This window comes from Drosophila montana, unplaced genomic scaffold (genome assembly GCF_035044405.1).
Source record: "Drosophila montana isolate Dmon_TW-CO22-7 unplaced genomic scaffold, ASM3504440v1 contig_3733_1, whole genome shotgun sequence".
Classification (NCBI taxonomy): Eukaryota; Metazoa; Arthropoda; class Insecta; order Diptera; family Drosophilidae; genus Drosophila; species Drosophila montana.
The window spans coordinates 9752740-9766711 of record NW_026998620.1 but is presented as its reverse complement, the minus strand read 5'-3'; the positions used below and the strand labels follow the sequence as shown (position 1 = coordinate 9766711).

At 43.1% G+C, this 13972-nt stretch overlaps 5 protein-coding genes across 5 annotated transcripts; 3 read left to right on the top strand and 2 right to left on the bottom strand.

The window, feature by feature from the left end:
* The first annotated feature begins 247 nt into the window (after nt 1-247).
* Cdc16 (cell division cycle protein 16) lies at nt 248-3131 on the top strand. Its single transcript, XM_064695158.1, has 6 exons — nt 248-413; nt 492-1002; nt 1061-1343; nt 1404-1661; nt 1722-2370; nt 2426-3131. Exons 1-6 carry the CDS (start codon nt 318-320, stop codon nt 2789-2791), a joined length of 2163 nt encoding a protein of 720 aa, XP_064551228.1. The 5' UTR covers nt 248-317; the 3' UTR covers nt 2792-3131.
* Nucleotides 3132-3147: 16 nt separating this feature from the next.
* Nucleotides 3148-4974, top strand: LOC135437256 (hatching enzyme 1.2-like). The gene is made up of 2 exons (XM_064695159.1): nt 3148-4569; nt 4633-4974. Exons 1-2 carry the CDS (start codon nt 3760-3762, stop codon nt 4906-4908), a joined length of 1086 nt encoding a protein of 361 aa, XP_064551229.1. The 5' UTR covers nt 3148-3759; the 3' UTR covers nt 4909-4974.
* Nucleotides 4975-6428: 1454 nt separating this feature from the next.
* On the top strand, nt 6429-7568 carry LOC135437127 (zinc metalloproteinase nas-4-like). The gene is made up of 2 exons (XM_064694975.1): nt 6429-7220; nt 7278-7568. The coding sequence occupies exons 1-2, from the start codon at nt 6429-6431 to the stop codon at nt 7566-7568; spliced, it is 1083 nt and encodes a 360-aa protein (XP_064551045.1).
* Nucleotides 7569-7678: 110 nt separating this feature from the next.
* wam (wampa) lies at nt 7679-9580 on the bottom strand. Its single transcript, XM_064694229.1, has one exon. The coding sequence runs from the start codon at nt 9416-9418 to the stop codon at nt 7769-7771; it is 1650 nt and encodes a 549-aa protein (XP_064550299.1). The 5' UTR covers nt 9419-9580; the 3' UTR covers nt 7679-7768.
* Nucleotides 9581-10288: 708 nt separating this feature from the next.
* LOC135437300 (glutamate dehydrogenase, mitochondrial-like) lies at nt 10289-12259 on the bottom strand. The gene is made up of 4 exons (XM_064695216.1): nt 11818-12259; nt 11165-11757; nt 10700-11107; nt 10289-10634 (listed from the first exon to the last, which is right to left on the bottom strand). Exons 1-4 carry the CDS (start codon nt 12197-12199, stop codon nt 10410-10412), a joined length of 1608 nt encoding a protein of 535 aa, XP_064551286.1. The 5' UTR covers nt 12200-12259; the 3' UTR covers nt 10289-10409.
* Nucleotides 12260-13972: the final 1713 nt, after the last annotated feature.

Here is a 13972-nt window from a genome sequence, read left to right as displayed (position 1 = left end):
GTTGGCTAGAAGCAGGAAATATATACAATTATGGGACTGCTAAATAAAAAGGGGAAACATTTATATCAGCATATTCAAATCATTTTTAATAAATAAGCAAATAGTCACTTTGCAATGCTATTAAATAAAAGTTCATATTCATTTCACATTTTGAAAAGCCGAGCCAATAATTTCTTACAGTGCCACTGCTGGTTTTGTGTGAATGGCAAAAACAGCTGTGCACAATAGCGTTGCCAGACTACTCGTTTCGTAGTAGCGCTTGCCGGCACAGCTAAACTAACAAATTGTCTTAACATATAATTATTAATTTTTTAAAAATGGCAGGAAATAACGAAAGCAGCAATGCCGAGGCCGCAAATGATCACATTGATCTAGCGCTATACCGCAAACTGGTTAAGCAGTTTATAGACATGGTAAGTAGTTTCAGCATGTAAATTTTATATGTAACTATGTCTGAATGTGAATGCATGATGTATGTATGTATTTTGCAGCGCCGCTATTCAACCGCTTTGTTTTGGGCCGAAAAGGTAGCCGTTCTAAGCGGCCAGGAGCCGCGCGACATCTATTATCAGGCACAGTGTATGTTTCTATTGGGCGAGTACCATCGCGCGGCTCATACAATTCAGCACTATAAGCTAGAGAAAAGCTCTCTCCCTTGCTTTAATCTGTTGCTGGAGAGTCTCTATGCGGCGAAAGAGTACAACGAAGCGGCAAACATAATACAAATCGTGGAGGTGGAGACAATGACCACATCCTTGATTAATCAGCCGGTAGATCCGGGCAGCGGCTTCTGTTTGGAGAGCAACAGCGTCTTTGGCGGCGAAGAAAATAATCGGAATGAGCTGCTGGCTTCTATCTTCTTGATGAAGGGCAAGGTATATGAAGCATTGGATAATCGTGGTATGGCCATGGATTTCTTTGTGCAGGCTCTACACAAATCTATATATTGCTTTGAGGCACTGGAAGCGTTGGTGCAGCATGAAATGCTCATGGCTTGGGAGGGTAAATACTCAAGGCAACAACAGTCTTCCTTTCTAAATATTTTTTTGCTTTACTGCAGAGTTTGAGCTGATGCACCATTTGCCGCTGGCCCAACAATCTAGCGAGGCTGACGCCAAGCTCATTCTAAAGCTATACGAGTCTAGATTGAAAAAGTACTATGAGCTCATTTCAGCGCGGAATGCTGAGGAAATTTCACCGATTGTCAACCCGGATGTACTCAAGTATATTAAGGAGTTCACCGTACGCGTGCAGCAAACTTGTGCAGCGGATACTCAATTGCCCAAGCCATCTGTGCCGAAAACAACAGTGACTCCAAGTCAGTTTATGTCACCCGCACAAAAGTGAGTATTAAATGAGTTGTGTATCTGGCGTGTTTGTGCTAATTTTATCAATATTTGTAGAGTGCTGGAGGATCTGAAAGCGCCGACATTTTCTTTACAAACGAGTCTGTCACGCGCTTCATCCATGATTGATGCTACGCAGCGTTCGCTTTTTGATGCATCCAATCGTCGTAGTTCGCGTGAGCATGAAATAGACACTTTAATATCGCTTAACGACTGCCTATCCCGAGTGCAGCGCAGCACAGATCTACTAGCTTCAGAGGCTGAGAAATGTTTTTATGACTGCGATTACAAGCAGAGCCTTAAAATTCTAAATAAGTAAATATACATTGCACTGATATATAATTTATAATTGTTGCTAATGTGATTTGCTTTCAGCTTGCTAAAGGTAGATCCTTTCCACAATAGCGCCCTAACCATACAAATTGCCTGTCTTGTGGAGAATGGTGACTTCAATAGGCTCTTCTATGTGGCCCACAAATTGGTCGATCGGTATCCGGACAAGGCCATTTCTTGGTATGCCGTTGGCTGCTACTACGACATGATAGGCAAAAGTGATCCAGCTCGTCGTTACTTGTCGAAAGCCACATCGCTGGATCGCTTCTATGGTCCCGCCTGGTTGGCCTATGGACATTCCTTTGCCAATGAGAACGAGCACGAGCAGGCTATGGCTGCCTACTTCAAGGCCACCCAACTTATGCGTGGCTGCCATTTGCCATTACTCTATATTGGTGTGGAGTGTGGACTTACCAAAAATCTCGAATTGGCAGAGAAATTCTTTCTGCAAGCCATGACCATAGCTCCAATGGATGTTTATGTACTGCATGAGCTGGGCGTCATTAAATACGAATATGAGTATTTCGATGGCGCTGCCACAATCTTTCAGTCTACCGTTAACATTGTTAAGCAGCGCGCCAAGACCAATAACGAAGAGGTTTCGGCACGGTGGGAGCCGCTTTTTGTAAATCTAGGTCACGCCTGTCGCAAAATACAAAAATTCGAGGAGGCGCTGTACAATTTTCAATTTGTAAGAGCAGTGTTTTGTGCTTCTTCTTTTTCCTAATGAGTTGTTTATTTTTTAGGCGCTTTTGCTGAAACCCCAAAGCGGCACTACATACACCTCCATTGGCTTTATACACGCTCTACTTGGCAACTTGGACGAGGCAATTGAGTATTTCCACAAGAGCTTAGCGCTAAATCGTGACTGCATTGTCACCTCCACAATATTAAAGGAATGTATTGAGGATTTAATGGATGATACCTCCACAATTGATGAGATTTGCAGCAAGGCACTGAGAGATGTGACTGAATCCATAACGGCCAGCAGTCGGCGCGTGCTCAACGCAGATAAGTTAAGTGGCATCAAAATGAACTTGAAATTCGATGAGGAGGAAGAGCTCTCAAACTCAGACTCAAATATGGTAGTAGAAATGAGCTTCGATACCTAGAGGATCAACGAACAATTTGAGTTCAACCAAAATATTTTTTCTTAATGACTCATTAAATAGTCCCAATTACAATAATTTGATAGGTGCTGCAAACAACGGCTGCCACCTGCACTTGAACCCAATTCATGCACACGGCTTACACAGCTGTTTTGGCTAACGATCCAAAAAGAGCATGGGATTTTTTAAAATGTTTTTCCCATATCTATTTGAAGCTGCCGCCGTGCTGTGTTTTATTTGCATTGTACTAAGTATTTAAGTATGCGAATTGCTCTTCTCAAAATCATTGTATTCTCGGCTATTCGCTAGAAAATCGTTTTTGTATTTCTCACTTACAAGAATTATGTTTTAGATTCTAGGTCGCTTAGTTGCAAACTGTTCCTCAGTTCAGAGTCGCCTCATTAAATCTAGGATATGTTAAGAATTACATTTACTTATGCTTAAGAAATAAAATGGTTTTTATAGCTGCCTGCTGATATTTCCACTCTAAATCACAGCGGCATTATAAACAAATTGTGGCATATAAATCTATCTTGCGAAAAAGGTCAACCCGATAATGCTTATCGGTTATTGTTATGTGCGAAAAACTAAAAACTACATTAAGAAAATGTCATTAAACTTTGCGTATGCAAACAAACTACTGATACAGTTTATGAAAGCAATTTCACCGCAAAAAACAAAAACAATAATAAAGCACTTGTACTGTGAGCGTTACCCAAATATTTATCCACCAATAAACGCGTGTGACGACGAGTCAAGACGATGACGACTGCAGCAATGTCGACCGCCCGTCTGAAGGTCTGCCGGTATAAAAAATATGTATATAAAAGCCCGTTGCCGCCTGATAAAAGCGGGCACGTCTGATTATACTCTGCAGAACTGAGTATATATATCCAGTCCATTCCACCACGAAGCACAGTCAAGCTACAGCCAGCAACCAAACAATTAGCCAATCAATCTATCTATCCAATATGTGCAGACTTCCTTTGCTATTCATTTTGGGTCTAGCATGCGCACAGGCAGTGCCGCTGGTATCCTACGACGACATTGACGACACGGAGGCCATTGAGCTGCCAGGCATTGAAGAGCCATCGGCGCCTAGTAAGGACATCATTGACTTGAGCTCCTATGGCAGTGCCATGTATGGCACTCCCGATCAAGAGCTAACAGCTGCCCTAGTGGGCAATTTCAGCGCCGACAGTGACACAGTTAATCCCGAGGAGTTGGGCAGCTATCTTGAGGGAGATATACTCGTGCCACAGTCACCGATTACCATGAAAAATGGCCTGACCACACAGAGTTCACGCTGGCCCAACGGTGTGGTGCCATACGAAATCCGCGGCAGTTTTAATGCCCGCGACATGGCCACCATACAGGGCGCCATTGAGCAGTATCACAAGCGCACTTGCATCCGATTTGTGCCGCGCAGCAGTGAACGGGATTACATTTCAATTGTGAGCGGCAACTCGGGCTGTTGGTCATCAGTGGGTCGTGTCGGTGGCAAGCAGGAGGTGAATCTGCAGTCGCCCGGCTGCTTAAGTCGACCCGGCACAGCCATACACGAGCTGATGCATGCCCTTGGCTTCTTACACGAGCAGAATCGCATGGAGCGTGATGGCTTTGTCGCTATCCAATACAGGAATATTCAATCCGCAGCCGTCAGCAATTTCGAGAAGGCCGCCAAGACGGAAGCATTTGGCATCCCCTACGATTATGGCAGCGTTATGCACTATTCAGCGAATGCCTTCTCCACCAACGGGCAGCCGACTATTGTGGCGATGGTGAGCTGAATTAACACCACGAAATTCTGCATAATATAAGCAATTCTTTTTTATACCACACAGCAATCGAACGGGGCTTCTAAAATGGGTCAGCGCAACGGATTCTCCGAGTTCGATGTGGACAAGCTAAATCGCATGTACGACTGCGGCTATGTGGGTGGATCTGCGCCAGCGATTGGAGCTGGGGTACCAGCGCCTGCCCCTGCACCAGGTGTTCCAGCGCCAGCTCCTGTTGTTCCCGGCGGAAATCCCATCGTTGATAGTTTTCTCAGCGGCCTCATCAGTGGACTGGGTCTTGGAGACGGCGAGGACGAAAAGGCCACTGAAGCTAGCAACTAGACCAAAGAACCTGCCAAATTCATATGTTCACAAACGCAACCAACTATTTAATGCATAACCCATACAAACTTAGTTTAGGATATATAATTATCATGAATCTCTACCTGATCAAAGTATATAAGAATAAAAACTACTTAGCACCAATTGCATAAACAATAAGTTTAAAGTTTATCTTTTATTATTATTTTGTTGGCTGGCCCGATGTACGGTCTATTTAAAATGAAAAATTAAAACAATTTAGTTTAATATTTCTCCAAAATATTTCGATTTCACATCGCAAACCGTCTTCAGGGCAATTATTTCACACGTTTCCGCTTTTTGACGTGGAGATCGTTTCCACAATAATATGAAGTGTTGTAAAACTCTTAAAAACCAATCTGGTTTTTCAGATATCTCTTAGATGTAAGAAATTGTCTAAAAATTATGTTCCTTTCAAGTGAAATATCAGGATATGATTTGATAATATATTTAATTTAAATATAAGTGCGTTAACACATTTAAAACTTTTAGGTATTCCCAACTTGATCATATGTACTATCTTTTTATTCTGTAAGTACATTCTTTCTTAATTAAAATTAAAATTTATACTCTTTTATTAATTTATTATTTTGCTTTTAAATAAAACTAACTGTGAAAACTATCGGATTTTCCATATGTCTCTAAAATCACAGAAATTGTTAGGCAAACGCAGCTTTGATCCTTTTAAAAATATAATAATTCTGTCTATAAATTCGGATCATTTCAAGTAATGTGTCAGAATTAGATACATACTATAATAAGTAAACATAAATATAATTTAAATGTAATTTCTTAAAAAAACATTTAAAATTTTTAAGTATTCCCAAATTGATCAAATGTACTACTTGTTTATTCTTAGTAGGTCATTTAAGCTACTTACTGACATAAAAACTTAATAAAACTATTTAAAAATGAATTGCTCGACTGATATCAGCAAAGGTACCTACTGTGAAGGCTATATGAATATTAGGTGCGTTGACCCTCTTTGTTATAAGAATAGCTTTAAATGTCTAATACTAACTAGCATCATATCATTGTAAATCACAGGCAGAAGAGTTCTCATCTAGTTCCTTACGCCTATAAACGCATAAAGCGGAAAGGTCAGAATGATAATGCTTATCGGTTAAAGCCCCTCAGGTACGAAAACTTAAATCTTGACGATAAAATGCGGAAATAATTGCTAAGAGAGCGAGACAGATATGAATAGAGAGAGGAACGTTCACAATTCTTAAGGGTTTAGTATTGGCATATGAGTACGTAAAAATACATATATACGTTTATTTAAAATAAAAGTTGGTTTATTAAAAGAGGTTTAAGTAAAGACAATTCAAAATGCAGCATCACTTGACGGTTGAATGTCAACCAAGTAAAATATGTTCGTGCAATAAAAGCTGATAAGATCTGCCGCGTCAAAGAACGTAACATGAATTTAGATATAAAAGCCTGCTCTCCGCTAGAGCTGAACATAGTTTAGCTAAAGTTGGCAATTAAGTGGCTAAAACATGCACAGATTTATTTTGATCCCAGTCCTGGTTCAAGCACTTGTCCAGGCAGTGCCGTTGATATTCCACAAGGAAACGACCAAATACGGCATTGACGACCCAGATCCGCGGAGCAAGGACATCATAGACTTGAGCTTCTATGGCAGCAGCTTGCTTGGCAAGCCGGATCAGGAGCTAACAGGCGCTCTGGTCGGCAATTTCAGTGCCGACACAGATGATGTCAATCCCGAGGAGCTGGGCAGCTATCTGGAGGGAGATATGCTCGTGCCAGAGACGGCGATTACTATGAAAAATGGCCTCATCACACAGACTTCACGCTGGCCCGGCGGTGTGGTGCCGTACAAGATACGAGGCACCTTTAATGAATTGCAATTGGCTGTCATTCAAGGGGCCATCGAGGAGTACCACAGGCGCACCTGCATCAGATTCGTGCCGCACAGCGGCGAGAGGGACTACATTTCTATTATCAACGATTGGTCGGGCTGTTGGTCGGCAGTAGGTCGCGTAGGTGGGGAGCAGAAAATTAATTTGCAAACCCCTGGATGTCTGAGACGACCCGGCACAGTGCTCCACGAGCTGATGCACGCATTGGGCTTCCTGCACGAGCAGAGCCGCAAGGAGCGTGACGACTATGTGGCTATCCAGTACATGAATATTCGCTGGCGAGCTCTGAGAAACTTCAGGAAGGTGGAAAATACCGAAGGATTCGGAGTGCCCTACGATTATGGCAGCGTAATGCACTATTCAGGCAGAGCCTTCTCCTTTAATGGCCAACCGACTATTGTCGCCAAGGTGAGTTGGGCTTAAATATATATGCATGTAGACGCTAACTAATATACTGAACTACAGCAAGCGGGTGGCTTTTCCCGAATGGGTCAGCGTTTAGGATTTTCTGATTTGGATATAGAAAAACTGCATCGGATGTACGATTGCGGTGCGCAGGAAACAACAGTGCCTGCAACAGAAGCTACGGCCTCCACCACAGTCTCTGGGAATTCAACAACAACAACTACGACAGCTGCTAGTCCCAATCCTGATTCGACAACATCTACGACAGTTGCTAGTCCCAGTCCTGAAATTGAGGCTTTCCACAGCACTCTGTCGGGTCTTGTAGATGGCCAAAAGGAGCAGAGATTGTAAGCTTTTTGCACATAAGTATTTTTAAGCTATAACCAAATAGGAGAGGTTCCTTCCTTCGAACAGTAGAAGTCTAAGCTAGGTAATTTTTTAAACTAGAACTAGAAAATAAATTGTGATAAACTTAATTTAATTGAATTTAATTGGCCATGACATAGTATTATTTAACGTAAGCAACGCCTACCACTGAGTGGTTCGTCAGCCTAGACATTTCGCTTGGCGGCCAGCATCCTGGAGCGGGGCAAGCGGCACTGGCTAATGCTATGGAGGCGATACTGCATTTCTGGTTGCGTAATCTTCTCGTAGAGCTTCTGTTTGGCCTCCTTGATCGTGTGAATGGCAACACCATCACCGCCATCGTCCATATTGAAGGCTTCGCCCTCGGCGCACTCGGGACATTGTTGGGTGAGCACAATGTCATTGAGATCGGTGGGCAGTTCGCAGATCTTCTCGATCTGCTTGACCACATAGTCGATGTTGCCCTCGTCCTGGCGCTCAAACACATACACACTGGCCACAATGTCCTGGATGCGTGTCTCTAGCAGCCTGAGAAAGCGTTCCACGTTCACTAGATTCACGTGCGTGTGATCGCCCAGGAGATCATTCAAAGGCGTTGTATCCACCGAGCACATGTCGCACAACATTTCAACGCCCTGCAGCAGATTCTCGAGACGCGTGTCATTGCTTTCGCGCGTCTTGTGGAGCTCCACGTTCGATGCCTGCTTCTTGCGCACCTGCTGCTCGAGGGAGTTGATCAGATCGATCTGATCCTGCAGCGTGTTGGTGTTTTCGCGCTTCAGATCGATAATATCCTCGAACAGGCGATTCACCGAGTTGTTGAGCAGCGTAATATGATAGCTCATCTCGTTGGCATAGTTGAAGAACGAGTAATAGAGACTCTCCTGCTGCTGGAACTTCTCGATTACCTCCTCCACATTGCTTGAGTTGGTGTAATCGAGTATCTTCTTGAGCACCGAGTTATACAGATTAATCTTCTTGTTGTGTTTGCGACGGAATTCATCGCGACGCCTGTACTCCTTGGCTGGCAGATCGGCCAGCACCCTCTCCCTGCTCTTGCACTCCACGAAGGCCGTGTTGTCCGCATCGGCAGCCACTTTGCGCATAATGCTCTGCAGCTCAATGCGACGCAGCTCGCGCTCCTTGGTCTCGCGCTTGGTAATCTTATCGATTTTCTCGTATACATCAATGCAGCCATCGAAGGTGTTCAGTGCATACTCGATGAGATCTATCAGATACTTCTTGTCGCTATTTAGTTTCTGAACCATCTTCGTGTACGAATCGTTGAAGAACGTGCGATGATTGAGTATGCGTATGAGTTGCTCACGCAGCTCGGCATTTGCCGCCGTAAAGCCGCACTCCTGGCGAACGCCCACCTCCAGCGAGTTCTCCAAAATGACCATCTTCTTGCGCACCTTGGCCACATGTGCCTGGTGCTGCTGTTCCGGGACCGTCAATCGATTGAGATTGTAGATCTGCTTGCTCACACGACTGATTTCGCGCTCCATATTGCATATGGATGTCTTTAGCTTGGTTATATCCTCCGCCAGGTTCTCCTGGCATTCCACATGGCAGCGTATCTGGCCCAAATAGCGTTTGTCCTTTTTGATGTGCGTTGTGCCGGCGGCCACCCAAATTTGGGCGCGCAAATCGTTCTTCTCCTCCTCGAGACGATCGATGGTATTCTCATAGCTGGCATCGATGATCGTTTCATTGCGCGATTTCAGCTTGCTGGATAGCAGCTTCTTGTACTCCCGCTGTCGCTTGCCAAGCTCACGGTGCTTCAGCAGATAACCCTCAAGGAATGCCGTCTTATTGAAGGGCTCGGTATCCATTTTGTGTTCAAATAGCGTAACTTTCCTTAATTTGCAAAATAACCAAAATCGTGAATATGCTTCTGCAGTGTTTTGTAAAAATATATTAATTTAAATGTACGTATATCAACGCTCTAGTAGCTCTGACGCTCTTGAATTAATTCGCACGACTAACTCCAAAATTCAACAAGCTCTGTCTTCCAAAACAAAACCTACTTGCTACAAACAAATTCGATATTGCCAGCAGTCAAAATTAGGTAATCAAGGGATTTCACAAAGGTATGCAGATGTATAAACAGGTGTCATGTATGATAACAACTTTATTAAACCTATACACTTATGTATATTATAAATTCATATTTATGTGAAATAAATATGAACAAATATTTATTTGTTTTTGAATTTATCGTCATCCATCAGCAGACGGTAGACAAACTCTTTTATAAACCCATCAATGAAAAAAAAAATAAAAAGCTGAGATTATTTTTAAAAGATTAAAAATACAGCTTGCTTGCTAAACCTTTATTGAATTAGTGAGAATCGCGTATTAGAGCAATATTTATTAACACGTTTCTTCTTCATTTTCAGCTCCTAAATACATACATATGTACATGCATGTACTTAAATACATACAAACAAACATGCATGCATTCGAGTATAAAATTTGTAACATATAATAAGACCTAGATATGTTTATAATACGTCTCAGTTTTTTCAATGACAGCTCTTAAATTAATGCCGCCTTTAATGCTCCTCCGCCAAAGCCATAGTTGAAGTCGCAGTCTCCTCGAATATTAAAGCGGCCATCTCCTACAAAGTTGAAGCCGTCTCCTTCTCATGAACTGAAGCCTAAACACTTACTTGAATTTATGAGAATCGCATAGGAGGGCATTAGTTAAGAATATGAGTTTTTATTTAGAGATGCAGAGATGCATATATCCACGAAAATACAAAAATTCTTATTTAATAAATTTGGAAGATTTTCCAATTGGCAGAGAATATTAGTGAAAAGTTATTGCTGCGATATACCGGAGCTCTCCAAAGCACGAAATATTTTAAATATAGACCAGATATAGGCGGCAGTTCGCAAATCATTGCACAGCTCAAACTTATTTGCTGTGGCCTTAATTCCAGCGCCTGACGATTCCATAACTGTTTGCAGAGCCGCATCCACAATGTCAGACTCCTTGGTGCAGTCGCGTATCTGCTGAAGCCGTTTATTCGGCTCGATTTCCGGCTGTGGTTAGGATGGGCAAAAATATGAGTTAACAATCCAAATCGATAGATAGTTCTACGACTTACGTATTCGCCCTCGTTACAACGGTTAAACGATTCATTGATCGAATTTACTACTTCGTGAATTAGCTGCGAAGTTATTTTTGAATTCATTTTGCCATACGACACATGATTGATATTCTTCAGATATTCAAAATAGGATACCGTGACACCACCAGCATTACAATAAAAATCTGGTACTAATAAAACCCCTTTGTCCAGCAGAATCTTCTCGGCTGCCGGCGTGGTAGGGCCATTAGCGCCTTCCAGTATCAATTTGGCTTTAATATCGCCAGCGTTCTCACTGGTAATCACCTTTTGCGTGGCACATGGCATCAATATATCACAGTCCGCCGTTAAAAGACTCTCCTTAGACTCCGTGGCTTTCGAATAGCCCTTTATGCTTTTCTTTTCCGCCTTATATTTCATCAGATCCTAAGAAGATCCTCATTAGCTAACCAACTAGCCAAACGATCACCTATAGATACTCACATTGACATCAATCCCATCCGTGTTGGTCAGTCCAAAATCAACCTCCTGAACGCCAATTATTTTAGCGCCTGCTTCATGGACAAACTTAGCGGCAAAAGAGCCAACATTGCCGAAACCCTGGACGATGACCCTCTTGTCTTTCCAGCCAGTCTTAAATCCAATTAAATCCATCCACTCTTTATCTTGCAGGAACATATCGCCCGACTTCCACACACCTCGGCCAGTTGCCGCGAACCGCCCATTGATGCCGCCAATGTGGACCGGTTTTCCTGTCACAATTGCCGCCGCGTTTATATCCTTATGACCAAATGTCTTCATATACTGATCTACTAACCAGGCCATCTCTCGCGGACTTGTATTGACATCTGGGGCGGGCACATCGATGCCGGGCCCAATCATGTTCCGCTTTAAGAGCTCCATGGTATATCGACGTGTAATCGTCTGCAATTCCTTCACCGTGTACTTCTTGGGATCGATGCGAATACCGCCTTTGGATCCACCAAAGGGTAGATTAACACAGGCGCACTTGAAAGTCATAATAGACGCTAAGGCCTTCACCTCATGCTCGTCCACATCCATGGCGAAGCGAATTCCTGAGGGATATAAGTAAAAATATCAATAAATTGCTCGAAAGTTCTGGGCATGATGCTTACCACCCTTGAGAGGCAGACGATTTCGCACATGATGGGCTCTATAGCCTGTTATAATCTCATAGGAGCCGTTGTTTCTTATAATAGGAAAGCTTACCTCCAGCGAGGCATTCACATTTCCAATTAGATTTAAAATGGCACTCACACGTGCCTGCTTTTCTTCGGGCTTAAAATGTGGATACTGGTCCATCTCTTTAACCAATTCTTTTTCCATGATCTGGGCAGCCTTGTGATAATAGTATAGAACCATTGCCGAAAACTCGGGATCCTTGGCATCCGCGACCTCCTTCAGATGCTCTGGCATCTTGTGCTCATGTCGCTTTTGGAGTTGTGGCGGCGCGTGGCAACGACCACTTAAAAGAACATTGCTAATGCCCCGAAGCATTTTCACAAAACTAAAAAAAAATATCGAATGAAAAATTTTGTGTTGACTGTTCCAGTATTTTGCTTGTTTTAATATAGATTCATGTTAAATACGATATACATCAAAGATAACCATGTTTACTAGATCATTAATATTAACAGCAGATTAATTCAATGAGGCAAATGAGGCGACGTGAAAATTTCCCGCGTATCCCGATGAAATGTGCTGCATCCCACCTCGCTCCCATTCGACCGAGGAGTAACAAAATCGTACTACGTGTTAGTCTAGCAGGGATAGAGAAGTTTAATTGGCTTGCCAACCCATAAGAATCGCGTTCAGCCCTAATTAACTTATGAATAAATATTACACCAAGCATGGCTCTGCGATTGATTGTAAAAGGCAGATTAATCATTAGAAGTCTACTGGAGTATGACGGTAACCGCACACGAGGACTCAAATTTAAACGAAGATGTGCCAACAATAAGAGTTATTTCTGAACAGATTTAATTCTGGCCTGATGAATAGAATATTGTGACAAGCTCAATGCCTCGAAGTGCCAGGCGGTCAACTACACACTGAGGCGTGGCAAGGCTCCAGCAGTCTGGATAGATGGTAGCCCCCTTCACCCTGGCAGAAGCGCCAAGTGTCTTGGGATTGTACTGGATAAGAGGCTTAGTTTTCGGGCGCACATCGACGGCCTTCTTAAGCAGTGCCGCTATAAGATGGCCAAGGCCAACTGGCTACTAAACCCCAACAGCCCATTGCCACTTCGCTGCAAACGGGCAGTGTACATCGTCGTGGTGGCACCAACTTGGAGATACGCTATTCAGGTTTGGGGCATTGCATCTCGGAAAAATGGAAGACGGATCCAGACACTCCAAAACTTGGCCTTGCGCCGAATGACCGGTGCTGACTGGTACGTCAGAAATTCTACCTTGCACAGAGACCTCAAAATGGAGACCATAGACAGCCTAGTCGGAGCGTTCGCCAACCGGTACAACGAACGCTTGCAGCGACACTGAAACCGGGTAGCAAGAGACCTCGCTGGGAGGTGTGTAGTCAGGAGGCTCAAGAGAAGATCGTTCAAGGACCACCTCCAACCACGACACAGGAGACTCCCCAGAGTCTCCCGACTACCTACGTGACGAAGCACCCTTATTCAATAGAGTCGCCTTTGACGAATTTTAACGATAAAGCTTGAGGGCTCAACCAGGCTTGGCGAAATATCACCTAAAAAATGTGTGCTATTTTTGATTCAATGCAATAAACCAAAAAACAAAATAAAAAAAAGAATATTGTGACGAACAGATACATCAGGAATAATCTAGAATAGATCGTACCCAGGATATATAAAGGGTCTTTGTCGTGTACGATGAAACCCAAAACAAACCACGGTCGTAACATGAGGGTCGAACTTAAGTTTATTATCAAGAATGGCACCTAAATCATGTTATATATTGGGTTGAGTTGTCCCTCCGTCTTCGAGTGCCTCTGTCCATATGAAGCCTCTCCACAAATCGAAGACTTTTAATTTTAAATTAACTGTCAACAGATAGATGGGTCGAAGTATACGACAGATATTGAGTGATAGAAGTTTAAACTATTCTCGACCATCTTGAGCGGAGCGGAGGATAATCCACTGTGTGATTAGCTCGTTTAGTTTCTAAAGTCATGGAGCTCAATAAATACAGTGTGTGACATCACATTCAGATCAGAAACTTTGAGAACTTGCATGTAAGCTCTTGGGTCACGTTTTTAAAACCTCCACCATCTATTGTTTTGCTGATCAACCCC